Source organism: Phycodurus eques, chromosome 2, assembly GCF_024500275.1.
Source record: "Phycodurus eques isolate BA_2022a chromosome 2, UOR_Pequ_1.1, whole genome shotgun sequence".
Classification (NCBI taxonomy): domain Eukaryota; kingdom Metazoa; phylum Chordata; class Actinopteri; order Syngnathiformes; family Syngnathidae; genus Phycodurus; species Phycodurus eques.
This window is the reverse complement of record NC_084526.1, coordinates 16,865,388-16,882,366: the sequence shown is the minus strand read 5'-3', so window position 1 is coordinate 16,882,366 and position 16,979 is coordinate 16,865,388. Positions and strand designations below refer to the sequence as shown.

The window sequence follows — 16,979 nt, the reverse complement described above, 5'->3', positions numbered from 1 at the left end:
GAGCAATAACTTTTTTTTGTATGCGTGTTGACAGTATGCATGCTTTGAGCATAATGAGTCTATAAATGTGTTATTTTCTTCTTTGCAACCCATCATCATGTCTAAAAAAAAAGAGCAGCAAAAAAGTCGGTCTCTGCAAAAAATCTGCTTCCACGGACGCCAAAGCAAAAAAAAAAAAAAAAACAAACAAAAAACCGGGATTAGTAAGACAAAAAAGGCATTTGCGAAAAAAGGAAATAACTCTGGGATCCTTCGCTCAGTCACCCAATCTTCCAGCGGGATTCCAGTGGGATCAAGGGACCACCTGTCCGTCGTGATATGTAGCAGAGCAAGGAGTCTTTGTACTTTGACTGCACTTGTGGAAATAAGGTGTTGTGGGCCCTTCATCCTGCAACACAGAGAGAGAAGGAGAGAGCGAGGAAGTCATCACACAGACTGAGTGACAGGCCTAGCCAACAGCATAAGGCACAGACGGGGTGGGGTGGTAGGTATATCAGTAGTGTGTGTCAATCAAATGCAAAAATATGTGCTCTTGAGGTGGTGTGGAGATTCTTTTTTAACCTCAGACATCAACATGGCCCCTTTCAAGGGAGTACGTAAGGAATTGGGCACCAACCAAAGCCCATAGAGGTTAAAGTCTCAAATGATTTTGACTGGTACCTGATGGCGGAGTTTATCGACGTCAGGGTTTTCCCAGAACCAAATCAGAAAATTGTTTTCGCCTTACAAAATGTACAAAACCACAATATCCCTCTCCCGATGACAACAAACAACCTAATTTGCATTGGAATATTTCAGAGGGATACAACATAAACGACTTCTTTTCACAGCTTAAACCGGAGCCCCAGAAACTTAAATCCATCATCTTTCATTGCTGTAGGTTGTACGTTTTATTGTATGTTATAAAATGTTTAAATTGACTTGTTCTGAACGTCCATGTGCGAATGACAGTGTATGATACATCCATTAGGAACACAGTCAATTATGTGGACATTTTTGAAGTACTTGGCAGAGGCGCTGTTGATTCAGTGTCAACTGGTTTGCTGTCAAAACAATGACAAGGATGTCTTCTACACGGAGTTGAGCTATATTTTTGTTATTATCGATTTTGAAACAGGTATTCAAACAATTCCTCCCATTTAAAATATTCAGGATATTACAAATATTCTTCCATAATTTTCCTTGTCCTTGATCAAAGACATTTTGTTAAATGCCATTAAAACTGGCTATTTTAAATCACTGCATATGCCTCTTAGCTTACAACAAAGGGTGTCAAGGTTAAACCTGTTCACACAAAGCTCACAATATCATAATATGGATATTCAACATTGAAAACCACACAGCCCAAAAACAAAAGTGTAATGTTTCATGTTGTTTTCATGTTAATTTTTCAGTCATTGTCCAAATTGATGGCATTTGGTTTAATAAAACAATTGGTTCTTTTCATCTTCAAAACAAAGTGAGTGTGTGAGATGTGGTCTGAAGAGGAGGTGCTGTATGTGTTTTGAAAGAAAGTTGTGGTTGCCAATGTAGAGTATACATTTATAAACCGAGCATTGGTTTATCTGGAAATCGAACTGAGGTCGCAGGTAAATAAGCTGCCTTTTTATTTATTTATTGATTTAAACCTGTCCTGTTCAGCTGCATGGCCATGCAGATTGGTGGATCTGTATGCCTTTTGTACTGGGACAGTTTTGCTGTGCAACGGGAGTTTGAAACACTCCGTCTGCTTAGTTTGTAATTTTTTTTATTATTCAGATGTTTATTGAAAATGCAGCCGGACAGAAAAGGGTTTTAGGGGACAGATGGAGGGACAGAATGGACAAGGGGAATAGGGGTGCAAACCACAGCAGAACAATTGTTAGACAGTCTAGATACTTGACCATAAGTAACGTTACAAAAGTCAAATCGTGTTGTCATTTGTGGATGGGATGGGGTGGGGGACACCAGGTGAGGACATGCAACAACTAACCAATAGGACAAGATGAGAGATGACAGAAAAGGGCAGAAATGGACAGCATGTGGGAAATAAGCAAGGGAGTGCTACTGATGAGTGGTGCGGTGGGATGCTTTTATAGCTTTTTCTAAACACCTGTAAGAACCTGTTAGCTGATATTTTAATATAACCTGTGCTATTATTCGTGGTCCCAGCATAAGCAATTCAAGCCTATAGCATGTCTATGGAACTTGTATACTTCTCCCATATCACATGCATGTTAGTCAACTGGCGTGCAGAGTTGCTGAGCCGGCAACACATGTATGTGTGTATGTGTGTGTGTGTGTGTGTATATATATATATATATATATATATATATATATATATATATATTATATATATATTATATATTTGAGAAAGTCATTGAAATGGTAAACTACTATAACATTTTCAACAGGGTAACAAAAGTAATCTATCACTGGTTGTCAAACTTTCATGGATTCATTTTCATCTAGCCGATAGCTTTTAGAGAATATTCGCCTCAAGATGGCGGATGTAGGTGAGGTTGAAGCTTGTCTTGCTTCGGGTATTGTTCTGTTTTAGCGCCCTCACAGACACAAGTCATCTTACCTTCTTTAAACATTGATCGATTGTTGTCGACGTCGAAGCTAAATTGTTCGGTAAAAATCCTATTGAACTTGTTCTGTATCGAAAATGTTTGACTGCAATTGACTGGCGACCAGTTTAGGGTGTACCCCGCCTCTCATCCGAAGTTAGCAGGGATAGGCTGCTGTTACCCTTTACGCAAATGAGGACAAGTGGTGAAGAAGATGGATGGATAGATGGATGGTACTTTTTGACCAAACTTACTTGCTTATGCTGGAGTATTCTGAACCCTACTAAATTTTCTCAATGTTTATTAGTGATGTCCTAGTGTGGATAATACATCTGGCAAAGCTTTTTAGTTATTTAGTTTAGTTTATCCATCTATTTACTCTACCGCTTATCCTCACTAGGGTAACAGGCTGCTGGAGCCTATCCCAGTTATCTTCAGGCGGGAGGTGGGGTACACCCCGAACCGGTCGCCAGCCAATTGCAAGGCACATAGAAATAAACAACCATTCGCACTCACATTCACACCTACTGGCAATTTAGAGTCTTCAATCAACCTACCACGCATGTTTTTGGGATGTGGGAGGAAACCGGAGTGCCCGGAGAAAACCCACCCAGGCACGGGGAGAACATGCAAACTCCACACAGGCGGGGCCGGGATTTGAACCCCAGTCCTCAGAACTGTGAGGCAGATGTGCTCACCAGTCATCCATCGTCCCGGCTAGTTTAGTTGAGTTTTTTCTAAAACTAGTAACAAAACAGGTCATCGAATGACAGCAAAGGCAGCAACAACCAAACAAGAGACGGTCCATGAAAAACACCCATGCCTTTGTGTTACGGATAAATGTATCCATGCGCCGGAGATTTGGACATAAAAGATCTAGTTTATCTCTAATATGTTGGGAGCTATGATGTGGGTGAAGAAAGGCTGGCATATCACAGTAAATTGCTCTCCGAAAGAGCGAACATGAAAAGCCGCGACTCGCCGATGCAAACCCGCCGCCAGACACTCTTTGTTCTACCGTCCGCCTCCTGTAAAATGAGCTTGTTATCGTTCCATAATTGATCTGCTTTTTAGATGTTAGTCAAATCAAGGCCGGCCATTAGTGGCATACAAACGCCTGACAGGTCTTCTTATGGATTCTGGCAACAACTGACTCTCCCTGTACATCTACCAGAACGCAAGATCATTGGATTTAATTGAGTTTTATTTTATTTTCTATGCCAGGAACTTCTCGGAAAACATTGAATTTCTACAACTTTGCTAGATAACATGTTCGTATACTGAAATCTCTGAAGTTTATCGCGCCAAAGGTCATCCACGTAAGAATTCAAACTAAATATGCCTCTTAAATTGAGGTGTTCTGGGCACGTCGCACCAGGAAGAGACTCCGGGGACGACGTTGTAACATGCTGCCAATTTTGCACATCTCTGTCGGGACACTTCTACATTATTCATGCACTCACTGTAGTAGTCTCATCACTCTGCACTAGTTGCAGATCTGTTGTAGACCAATACTGGCCACTCATGGTTGAGAACTATCTGCACCATTTGGACAATTGTCACTGATCCAGATAATCTCACTACTAGTCAGTATAAACTGCTTAAATTTCACAAAGACACTTAACCATTTGCACAATCGTCACTGTATCAGATTAGTCATTTCAAACTGCTCTAAATTGTACAGGACTTTGCATCATTTGCACAGTTGTCATTGTATCAGCATTACCACACCACAGGTAACCTTTCATTGCTCAGTGACTCTCCGTAGTATTTTTATGTCTCAAAAGTATTTTTTGCCACAATGGGTGTCTGTTGTTGTATTAGAGCGGCTCCAACTACCAGAGACAATTCCTTGTGTGTTTTTGACATACTTGGCAAATAAAGATGATTCTGATTCTGATTACATATGTTTGAATGACCAGTCACGGAGTCAATGGCGATACATTATCATCCCCACATAGTTGTGGTTCACTATTCACAGATTCACCTATACAGGTCTTTTTTTTTTTTACTTCTGTGGAACCTATCCTGAGCTATTTGCGTAAAAACACATCTATTAGCTCTTTTTGTGCTCTTCCAGAAACGCCTAAAGAGTCTGCAAGATGGCACCAAACCCCTGTCTAAATATGAATTGGTGCCAAGGAAGTATATTGAAGTGATACGTCTTAACTGAGAAACATTGCATTGTCAAGGAGAAGCTAAGTTTTGCCTATTTTGTTAGTGGAAGTTACGGAGAGTCATTGCATGTGCATGTACTTGCAGACTTCCTGTGCTTTTTTTTTTTTTTTTAAATAAAATCATCATCATCATCATCATCATCAAAATGACTTTTGAATTACAAATCTTAAAATGTGTTGGGATTATATAGTTTGTGGTGCCTTTTGTTACAGTGAGAATAAAATTTTATGAATTTCACAAACCACAGAGAAGAATGCTGTTAACAAGCCTGCCAATTTGAATGAGAAAATAAAATAAATGAGAAAATAAGAGAATAAGATAAGAGTAAAAACATAAATAATAATAAAAATCCCCTATTAAATAAAATAACGCTCCATAATTGTGAAAAATAGACCTCCTCCCAGCCTTTGGACGCTGTGGGTGTGTCCACTGAATGTGCTGAAAACACCTGAAAACATGTCCCAATCGACCTTCCCCTGTCACTCAGATCCGTTCGTTCGTACAGTCATACCCGTCACCATGGGCGGGCCATAAAGAGCCGTACCCGCCCACCAAGATGCTTGCCACACTGTTTTAACACGTGCAGAATGTGGCTTAGCATTGTATTGCTGAGAAAAAGCAAGGTCATCCATGTGAAAGACTTTGCTTGGATGGCAGCATATGTTGCTCCAAAACCTGTAAGTACTTTTCAGCATTCATGTTGCCTTCACAGATATGCAAGTTACCCATGCCATTGGCATTAACACACCCCATACCATCCCTGATGCTGATTTTTGAACTTTGCGCTGATAACAATCCGGATGATACTTTTCCTCTTTGGCCAGGAGGACACGACATCCGTGATTTCCAAAAACAATTTCAAATGTGGTCTCATCAGACCACAACACACTTTTCTACTTTGCGTCAGTCTCTGTCAGATGAGTTCAGGCTCAGAGAAGCCAGTGGCATTTCTGGGTGATTTCTTTCACTTTGCATGGTAAAGTTTTAACTTGTCTTTGTAGCTGTAGTGACAAACTATGTTAACTGACAATGGTTTTCTGAAGTGTTCCTGAGCCCATGCGCCAATATCCTGTACGCAATGACGTTGATTTTTAATGCAGTGCCGCCTAGGGATCAAAGGTCACAGGCATGTTGTTTTCCGGCCTTGCCGCTTGCACGTCCAGAGATTTGGCCAGATTCTCTGAATCTTTTGATCATATTTTGGACCATAAATGACAAAATCCCTTAATTCTTTGCAATTGTACTTTGAGAAATGTTGTTCTAAAACAGTTGGAATATTTTCTCACATAGTTGTTCACAATGTGGTGAACCTCGCCCCTTCCTTGCTTGTGAACAACATTTTATATGTTCCAAACAGGTGTTTTCTGAGCATTTATCAACTATCCCAGTATTTTGTCTCCCTTGTCCATGCTTTTTTCTAATGTGTTGCATCCATGCAAATTCAAAATGAGAGAATATTTGCACACAAAAAAAACCTAAACAAAGCAATAACGTTCATCAGTTTGAACATTAAATATCTTGTCTTTGTAGTTTATTTGATTGAAAAGGATTTGCGAATAACTGTATTATCTTCCTTGAGCCATCACCATATTGTGGTGGGGGGTGGGGGGTGGGTGGGGTGGGGGGGTTAGGTGGGTGGTGTTACGTGTCCCAATGATCTGAAGAGCTAAGTTGTCTGGTGTTTTATGCCCCTGGCAGGGTCACCCATGGCAAACAGGTCCTAGGTGTGGGACCAGACAAAACACGGCTCCAAAGACCCTTATGATTTTTAAATATACTGGAAGACATTTTCCTTTGCCCAGACGCGGGTCACTGGGGCCCCACTCTGGAGCCAGGCTTGAAGGTGGGAGTCGAAGGCGAGTGCCTGGGGCTGGGCCTGCACCCATGGGGCCCAGCCCGAAAGGGTAACATGTGTCTCCCTTGTCATGGGCTCACCACCTGTGGGAGGGGTTTTAGTGGTCGGGTGCAGTGTGAGCTGGGTGGTGGCCAAAGGTCATCCGATTCCCAGCTACAGAAGCTGGATTTAGGGATGTGGAACATCATCTCTCTGGCAGGAAAGGAGCCCGAGCTGGTGGATGAGGTCGAGAGGTTCCGACGAGATATAGTCGGACTCGCCTCCACACACACCTTGGGCTCTGGTACCAGTCCTCTTGAGAGCGTTTGGAGTTGCCCACGGTGAGAGGCACGGAGCAGGTGTGGGTATACTTACTAGCTGCCGGTTTGGCGCCTCTACATTGGGGTTCACCCTGATGGATGAGAGGGAAGCCTCCCTCCGCCTTTGGGTGGGGGGACGGGTCCTGACCATTGCCTGTGCCTATGCACCAAACAGCAGTTCAGCTCACCACCCTCTTTGGAGTCCTTGAAGGGGGTGCTGGAGAGTGCTCCCGCTGGGGACTCCATTGTTCTGCTGGGGGAATTCAATGCTCACGTGGGCAATTACAGTGAGACCTGGAAGGGCGTGATTGGGAGGAACGCACCCCCCCCACCCCCCACCCCCCCATTCCCGATCTGAAAGGATTGTCCACCTGGTGGTGGTTTGGCTCCGATGGTGGGGAAGATGCCGGTCTGACCTGGCAACCCAAACATATTGTGAGGGTCTGCTGGAAATGTCTGGCAGAATCCCTTGTCAGAAGGAGTTTCAAATCCCACCTCCGGCAGAACGTCACCCACGATCCGAGGGAGGCGGGGGACATTGAATCCAATCGGACCATGTTCCACGCCTCCATTGCTGAGGCGGCCGACTGGAGCTGTGGTCGTAAGGTGGTTGGTGCCTGTCGTGGCGGCAAATCTGCACCCGGAGAGTGGAAGCGTTCCGTCAAGCTGAAGAAGGCGTCCTATCGGGCCTTTTTGACCTGTTGGACTCCTGAGGCAGATGATGGTTACCTTCTGGCCAAGTGGAATGCAGTTTTGGTAGTCGCTGAGACAGAAACTCGGGCGTGGGAGGAGTTCAGTGAGACCATGGAGAACGACTTCCAGATCGCTTTGAGGAAATTCAGATCCACCATCATGCGTCTCAAGAGGGGGAAAGCAGTGCACCATCAACACAGTGTATTGTGGGGAGAAGAAGCTAAGGCAAAAGGCAAAGCTCTCAATTTACTGGTCGATCTATGTTGCTAACCTCATCTATGGTCATGAGCTGTGGGTCGTCACTGACAGAACAAGATACTGGATACAAGCGGCCGAAATGAGTTTGCTCCGCAGGGTGTGCGCGCTCTCCCTGAGCGATAGGGTGAGAAGCTCGGTCATCCGGGAGGGGCTCAGAGTAGAGCCGCTGCTCCTCCACAGTACGAGAGGAGCTAGATGACCTGGCTCGGCCTTCTGATTAGGATGCCTCCTGGACGCCTCCCTGGTGAGGTGTGCCGGACATGTCCCACCAGGAGGTGACCCCGGGGTTGACCCAGGACATGCGGGAGAGACTATGTCTCCCGGCTGGCCTGGGAACACCTCGGGATCCTCCCCAGAAGAGCTGGATGAAGTGGCTGGGGAGAGGGAAGTCTGGGCTTCCCTGCTAAGCCTACTGCCCCTGTGACCTGACATTGGATAAGCAAAAGAAAATGGATGGATGGATGGATGGATTTTATCTGCTGATGAATGTACTGCGATGGGTTAAAGTTCGTTCAGCAACCAGGGCAGGGCCACGGTTCCAATCCCCCGTGGAGTACTGTACTCGATTTTTTTTAAAACGGTATTATAAAACACAAATATTTGGGTTACTTAGGAGAACACTGAAAATCTCATGTTACGAAATTAGCAATGTTGTTCCATAATACATACTGTACATGCCTGTATTGTTAAGAAGGGTTTTACAAAGCCAAGAGTTTGACAGTGAAATGTATTGTATTTCTAGTCACATCATTTCCTATTGGAATTATTGTTTCAAACCACGAACAAGCCGAAGTTGGAACAACATCAGGAGTGGATTGTGTTTGACTTTAGAGGTTCCAATTCATTTCTTTTTTGCACAATACGGCAGATCCTTCTGCCACCTTTTGTAGACGCCTCCGTAAAAGGCTCCTAGAACGTTAAGAGGCGTACTCAAGGCCACAAAGGCGCCGGCGGTGTCCCTCCCAACCCCTTGCAGCACACAGTCCCGTGGGTGCATCTGGCTAGACAAAAGGAAAGGGTGAGTCACCTGCCTTTGAGAGAACACACTCACTGAAATTGACTTAGCCTTATCAAGGTTTGACCTGGCCAGACTGGAAACTTGCAAAGAAAGGACCTTTTTCACAGATAACTGGATGCCAGCACATAAACAACTCACCCCCTCTCCAGTTACCAACAGGATGCGTTCTGTAAGTCTGCACAATGGTGATATTTTGGGACTAATGTCCCTAGGCAGTACCTCTAGCTGCTCTGTTGCCACAGTGTGAACGGTTTGCTTCCTCATGAAAAAAATAAAAAATGAGAAGCGATTCTGGTGTTGAGCAAACAAAACAATCTTGCACAAATGAAGCCTGCACAGATGGAAATCTGCAGAGAAGTGGAGTGTCAACATTTGCAGGCACTCTCTGCGAGATTTAATTGGCCGCGCAAATACGGCGGGGTCATCTCGACCCATCTCTCTGCAAAACAGCTGTTGATTGTGTGAGGAAAAAGGTCCTTTTTGCAGACTTTCATACAACCCCAATTCGGATGAAGTTGGGACCTTGTGTTAAACATAAATAAAAACAGAATACAATGATTTGCAAATCATGTTCAACCTATATTTAATTGAATACATGACAAAGAGGCGGCACGGCACGGTGGACGATTGGTTAGAGCGTCAGCCTCACAGTTCTGAAGACCCGGGTTCAATCCCCGGCCCCGACTGTGTGGAGTTTGCATGTTCTCCCCGTGCCTGCGTGGGCTTTCTCAGGGCACTCCGGTTTCCTCCCACATCCCAAAAACATGCATAAATTGGAGACTCTAAATTGCCCGTAGGTGTGACTGTGAGTGCGAATGGTTGTCTGTTTGTATGTGCCCTGCGATTGGCTGGCAACCACTTCAGGGTGTACCCCGCCTCCTGCCCAATGACAGCTGGGATAGGCTGCAGCACGCCCACGACCCTAGTGAGGATAAGCGGCTCAGAAAATGGATGGATGGATGGATGGATGGACAGACACTACAAAGACAAGATATTTCATGTTCAAACTGATAAACTTTGTTTTTAGCAAATAATCATTAACTTAGAATTTTATGGCTGCAACACATTCCAAAAAAGCTGGGACAGGTGGCAAAAAATGTGACTGTTATAGACGGAAAGTTCAAAAGCCAGCATCTGTGATGGTATGGGGCTGTGTTAGTGCCAATGGCATGGGTAACAAAAAAGACTGCGAAAGTTAAGGAATGCTTATCAAACACCTGTTTGGAACATCCCACAGGTGAACAGGCTAATTGGGAACAGGTGTGTGCCATGATTGGGTATAAAATGAGCTTCCCTGAATTGCTCAGTCATTCACAAGCAAAGATGGGGCGAGGTTCACCTCTTTGTGAACAAGTGCATGAGAAAATAGTCGAACAGTTTAAGGACGATGTTCCTCAACGTACAATTGTAAGGAATTTAGCGATTTCATAATCTACGGTCCATAATATCATCAAAAGGTTCAGAGAATCTGGAGAAATCACTGCATATAAGCGGCAAGGCCGAAAACGACCATTGAATGCCCGTGACCTTCAATCCCTCAGGCGGGACTGCATCAAAAACCGACATCAATGTGTAAAGGATATCACCACATGGGCTCAGGAACACTTCAGAAAACCAATGTCAGTTAATACAGTTCGGCGCAACATCCGTAAGTGCAACTTGAAACTCTACTATGCAAAGCAAAGGCCATTTATCAACAACACCCAGAAACGCTGCCGGATTGATTCTCTGGGCCTGAGCTCATCGTAGATGGACTGATGCAAAGTGGAAAAGTGTTCTGTGGTCCGACGAGTCCACATTTCAAATTGTTGGAAATTGTGGACGTCGTGTCCTTCGGGCCAAAGAGGAAAAGAACCATCCGGACAGTTAGGGACGCAAAGTTCAAAAGCCAGCATCTGTGATGGTATGGGGCTGTGTTAGTGCCAATGGCATGGGTAACTTACATATCTGTGAAGGCACCATTAATGCTGAAAGGTACATACAGGTTTTGGAGAAACATATGCTGCCATCCAAGCAACGTCTTTTTCATGGACGCCCCTGCTTATTTCAGCAAGACAATGCCAAACCACATTCTGCACGTGTTACAACAGCGTGGCTTCGTAGTAAAAGAGTGCGGGTACTAGACTGGCCTGCCTGCACTCCAGACCTGTCCCCCATTGAAAATGTGTGACGCATTATGAAGCGTAAAATACGACAACAGAGACCCCGGACTGTTGAACAGCTGAAGCTGTACATCAAGCAAGAATGGGAAAGAATTTCACCTACAAAGCTTCAACAATTAGTGTCCTCAGTTCCCAAACATTTATTGAATGTTGTTCAAAGAAAAGGTGATGTAACACAGTGGTAAACATGATCCTGTCCCAGCTTTTTTGGAACATCTTTCAGCCATACAATTCTAAGTTAATGATTATTTGCTAAAAAAAATAAAGTTTATCAGATGGAACCTTAAATATCTTGTCTTTGTAGTGCATTCAATTAAATACAGGTCGAACATGATTTGCAAATCATTGTATTGTTGTTATTTATGTTTAACACAACGTCCCAACTTCATTGGAATTGGGGTTTTATAAAAACATGAGTAAACACTGAACGTGAGGAAATATCGATGTAGTGAAACATCAATAATAAGGTGGAACCTCCAACGTCAAACACCCCAAAAGTCACACAGTACAGCTGTATGCTGTCTAGATCTTAAAAGACTTCAACTCTGCAAGCATCTAAAGATTTAATCATGTGTGTTTTTCTTTTTCTTTGGCTTTTTCTTTATTTAAGTACCAGAGATTGTGGTGTCAATTGACACCTGTGATCTGGCTGCTTTGTATTTTATGACTAAAACAAAGAATTAAATGGCAATTAATTTTACCACTATATAGATTGTTCTTTATTTTTTAAATATTGTGACTCTATATTCTGCCCCATGTACAACATCAACATTACGTGCTGTATATAACGTACTTCAACCTCCAATTTTTTTCTCACCCAAGAAATGAAATGCTGCTTCCACTTTTCATCAAACTAATGTACATTTTCATGGTAGAATTATTTTTATATTCCAATATTTGATGTATTTATTTGGTTGCATGTGCATTTCTTTTTACATGGACATGATATATAAAAAAGGACCATTGACACTGATTGACTTCTGTATCATGATACTATAGGGTCGTCAAAAATATGGTGGCATCATATCACAATAGCTTTTACCTCCAGCAATATCATAAAATACCACTAGATGACAGTATTGTCTGTCAGTTAGGTTTCTTCAAATAGTGAGCAGTTTTACTTTAGTTTAGTTTTATAATATCAAGGTTAACATCTCTCAGGGAAGTTAATGTGTTACTTGAAACATTGCCTGTACAGTTAAACAGTTAATACAGATTTTATTGTAGCCGGAATGAATACATTCAGTATATTTTATGTCTATTGTGAGAAAGTCAAGACTGTTCAAATATTATACTTAATATATTGTCTTACAGTTAATAATGGTTTTATGAGCCTGTGACAATTTCATTCACTTTTAATTATTTCCTGTGTGTGTGGGGGGGGGGGGGGGGGGGGGGAGTGCTTGGAAGTCAACAGGCATTATGGCACACATTGTACTTAACTTTGGAGGTTTCATCGTAAACATGAACCACACATGATAAAGTCAAAGCATTACAAGGGCACACTAGACAGCAGCACAAAGGGTTAATAAAGGCCACTTCCAGAGATAGTCCAATGACCCAGTTTAGCACAGCAGCTACAGTAACAGATACCAGCCAAGAAAGTCCGTTGCACTGCACTCCACAAGCTGCCGGTGGACAGAATATGGTGTTTAATCAACGCTCACGTCATGCAATGCAGTCACAGTCCCACCTCATGATGTCATCAGAAGTCAAATGACACCATGGCTCCGACTTACAGCTGCGCCAACTTGGCTGGCCCCCGTGACGGGCGTGGCTACAGCGAAGAAAGGCCATCTCGCACTGTGACTGGCCATTTGGGTTGCCAGGTTGGTGGAAAAGAAGGAGACACACACACATACATAATGGGATGGTCCTTATGGCACAAAGCACCCACTTATCTTGTTATTAATGCTACGCACTATAATGATTAGGTAAACGAAAAAGAAGAAACAACAGAATTGACATGTTAAACAGAAATGACAATTTATCAGCACACCACCGTAGAAAGTCATTTGTTGTTTCTCTTTGTGGTGGAGAGGACAGATTCTCAGACAACTCGTGGTCTGAAAAGGATGAATTGATGTTTTTTCCCCTTTTTTTGTATATGCACAAAGATAACCCTGAAGGCAGAAATGCATATTTCAAAAACCCTCCTGTCTACAGTAATTGGATTTGCCTTGCATTGTTTGCGATGAGGTCGGCCAAACAGAGAGGGGTCCACATTTTTTCTTTTTTTTTTTTTTATTATTTTTTGTTTTGTTTTTTTGTTTGCATGAAGTTTATCTTTCCAGCACAGAAACACAATTTATGAGTAGCTTCTTCCTGGTAGAAGAGAACAGCGCTTGAGCTTTTTTTATTTTTATTTATTTTTTTTTAAATTAAAATTTCACCAACCAAAATTAAGTATCAGTGAGGATACAATGGGCCTCGGGATTTATCAACATGAAAGTTTTTGTTAGTGTTGTTTTTTTTTTTTTTTTTTTTTTACAAAAGGGAAACAACATTGAAGTTTTATTATATATATTTTTTTTCATTATTATGGACCTGGTGTGGAAGGCTGGAAACCCAGCTGTTGCTGCAAAAGTTTGATAAAGTTAGTTGAAGGCTGAAATGGATGGAAAATAAAAAATAAAAAACTGACAACAAACACAGACATTTTGGACCGGGTGTCTATTCGGCCAATTGTGCAAAATTTTGGACTATGTGTCTATTAGAGGTAAGTTAAAAACATTTTGAACCAAGTGTCTGTTAGGACTTAGACATATTGTACCATTTTGGACGTACAGTAGCTTCGCTTAGGGTGCTGCTGGTTTGGTTAGTAAAGACGTTTCAAGTGTCAAAAATGAACTGAATATTTAATATTTTGTATTTACAAAAAAGTGTTTGAAATCCACCTGAGAAAATATTTGAGAAAAACAGTTTGGAATAGGGCCGGTTTTATGTTATTATTAGTGTGTTACTTTATAACATAGCATTTATGCTCTGATTGGGTGTTTTGGAATTTGAGCCAAACCAATACATTCCTTATTTATACCTCCTCTTTTGGACCCCATGCCTCATAATGGGTGAATTATTTATCATTGAATTGGATATCTCTAACCTAAAATGCTACCATATGCAATTATCTGAACAAACCTGAAACTGGAGAGAACTAAAATATTTGCCAAATCTTGAAATCCTACAAAATGTCATAGATTGTGAAAGTGGATAATAATGAATTCAGTTGGGGTACTACATTGCCTTTCCGTTTGAAATGTGTGAGCTGTAATCGTGTCACTTCATCATTCTAATATGAAATCACACTGGTTCCAGAGTACTACGACCAAAGTTGCTGTAAGCTGTCTTTCCACCTCCTGACATGATCTCGGAAGGCTGTTGGCTTTTGTGGATTTGTCCATTTGACAGCTCGCATCAATTGCGAATGCCGTCTCCAGTCGTCAGGTAATTATGCACAGTTGGGTATTGATGGTGTCATCAATTTCGCACTGGTGCATCCCGTAGATGCTAATGTTATTCTGAATCCCACAGATAAGATGATTCTTTTGAGCGGGCAAATTTCACATCATATTTACTCTCTCACGGGGACAAAGCTGTATTTTTTTAATTTTTTTATTTATTTCTTTAATTCACATCTTATATTTGTTATTGTCAAACGTGGTTGACATGACACCTAAGAGGGAAATTTGTGGATGTCACCATACCTCGATCAGGACTGCAGACCAGTCAGTAAGGTCGGTTGGCATCCTTTGGCCGCTTAAGCTGCACCTTCAGCCTCTTCATGCCTATTTGGAAGCCGTTCATGGCCTGGATGGCAGCTTGGGCGCTAGACGGGTTATCAAAACTCACAAAGCCTGAGATGAGAACACAGAGGGGCGGAGGGACAAAAGGGAATGGGAGAGTGGAAGAAAAAGGCATATCGGCAGGGATGGAGAGGGGTGACAGCAGGAAGACGAGATGAGACAGCGTTTGAAAGGAGGCCCCTTTTAACTCGCAACAATGAGATGACAATAGCGCTTTGTCTTGTCTTTTTAGCACATTAATTGAAAATCTGGGAATTAAGAAATGATTACATAAAATAGCACAAAGGCTAATAAGGCAGATAATACAATCAAACAGACAAGGTGCTTTTAGAAACTCAGTGGAGTCACAGCAGTGAACACAAGAAACACATACAAAGGTGTGAAAAGATTAAATAGAAAATAGATTTGCAGGAAGCATTTGATAATTAAAACCACATTCTCACTAAGTGTTCACTAATTTCAGTTCACCACAAAATGGTTCATAGTAAGGATGGGCATTCTGAGTGGATTTGCACAGTGTTTGATTGTATTGTGCAGTGATAGCCCAGTTGTTAGCACTTTGCCGGGTGCTCTGGCTTCCTCCCACATTCCAAAAATGACGTCATACATACTAATGATGGGAATTTTGTCTCTTTTTGGTGAGCCGGTTCTCTTTAACAGCAAAGGGACACAAAAACAACAAACTGGCTCCCACTGTTCACTCCAAAAAGCCGACTCTAAGAACCGTACGAAGCATCACTAATAAATACCAGCGAGACAACACTTAATTTGCCACTCAGCGGCGCAAAAACATACACCTGCGGTGAAGACTCTATAACGTTTGCTAACAACCCGGGTGAAGCTTAGCTTCTGATCGTAGAACAGTTGAGATGTATCACTTCCACATACTTCCTTGACAAGTAGACACCAAATGCAGCTTTTCTGTTAGCCAGGGCTTTGGCGGCATCTGTGAAATCTTATGCTGTTAAGCAATGAATGATACGCAGTTCACTTGTTTGTACAGTGGTGTAAGAATACATCGTCATGCGGCATGCTCAGTTTCTGCCATACTAAGTATTTTTCACACAAATATTTACTGTAATATTATGATTTTACTTTTGCATTAGGGTAGGTAAGTGATCGGCGACAGCACGTTCAGACTTACACGTATGTCCACTTTTAGGTTACATTTCCCTCATACAGTAGGAACAGAACACTGTTGTAAACCGAGGACCCCCTGTATTCAAAAGAAGAGGACTAGTTGGCACATACTATATGTCTTTACAACATAAATATTATCGACAACTACTGGTGTGGCATGCACGTTACAGAGTCATTCGTCATTTTCTTAGGTTTGTGCAAATGTGGATCATTTTTACAGTGTTGTCTGAAATGCCATTATTGTCGTGTAAATGTTGAACGTACGTGACAAAGCTTGCAGGCGAATAAATGGCACCAGCTTGGGATGAGATCTGACCCATGAGGGTTGGTGGGGGGCTACAGGATGTAGACGCCTGCAGCACTGAGTTATCACCTGGGAGTCACAGTGCAATGAGAGCAGAGGTTTCCACACTGGGACTCCGTGCCCGCTCTTATCAGACACGGATGTGATTGACGGCGCGGATTTTCCAGCTGCCAGCTGATTTCATCGCACTGTTACCGGTCCAATTTAATTTGGGGGTAGAGGGCAGGTTTTTGTCAGTGCGGCTGAGATAAGGCTGTTGCTTTTACAAACCTTTTAAACAAACGGCGCAGGCAAGGGCCTGTCAGTTGGCAGTGATCCCCCCTCCAGATCCCTCATTTCGCTACCCCCCCCCCAAATCCCCCCCCCCCCCCCCACACACACACACACACGCACGCGCACAAACACACGCACACACTTCTGATCCTAGCAACCACATTTAATGAATCGCCATACCTCACATTTACATCCTCTTGCCAAAAAGCGGTGATAGGAAATTGGGGAGGAATAAAGGAAAGTGTTGTTAGAGGACGGCGGAATGTCTCAGGCTACTGGAGGATTTTTGGACATCAATTAATTGGCTTTTTTCACAAGACACTTTTAAGAGCTGATTTGGTGCATGTTGGCGGTTTGTTTGGGAAGGGATCTCTGAAAGGACTCAGCATATCAGGATCCTGCATGGTTAACTTCATAGAATTGATATCATACTGTAGGATGTGT

The 16,979-nt window shown here is 42.7% G+C and overlaps 1 protein-coding gene across 8 annotated transcripts in view; it reads right to left on the bottom strand.

Moving 5' to 3' along the window:
• Nucleotides 1–200: 200 nt before the first annotated feature.
• celf6 (CUGBP Elav-like family member 6) overlaps nt 201–16,979 on the bottom strand; it is a 235,643-nt gene continuing 218,864 nt past the window's right edge. For 5 of the 8 annotated variants that reach the window (XM_061668788.1, XM_061668820.1, XM_061668829.1 and 2 more), the window contains exon 12: nt 12,455–14,869. In XM_061668788.1, the coding sequence (XP_061524772.1) occupies nt 14,742–14,869 (128 nt within the window). In that variant the 3' untranslated portion in view covers nt 12,455–14,741. Of the gene's footprint in view, nt 389–12,454; nt 14,870–16,979 lie in introns of those variants that run through there. The other 3 variants (XR_009767677.1, XM_061668797.1, XM_061668811.1) reach the window with 3 other exon arrangements.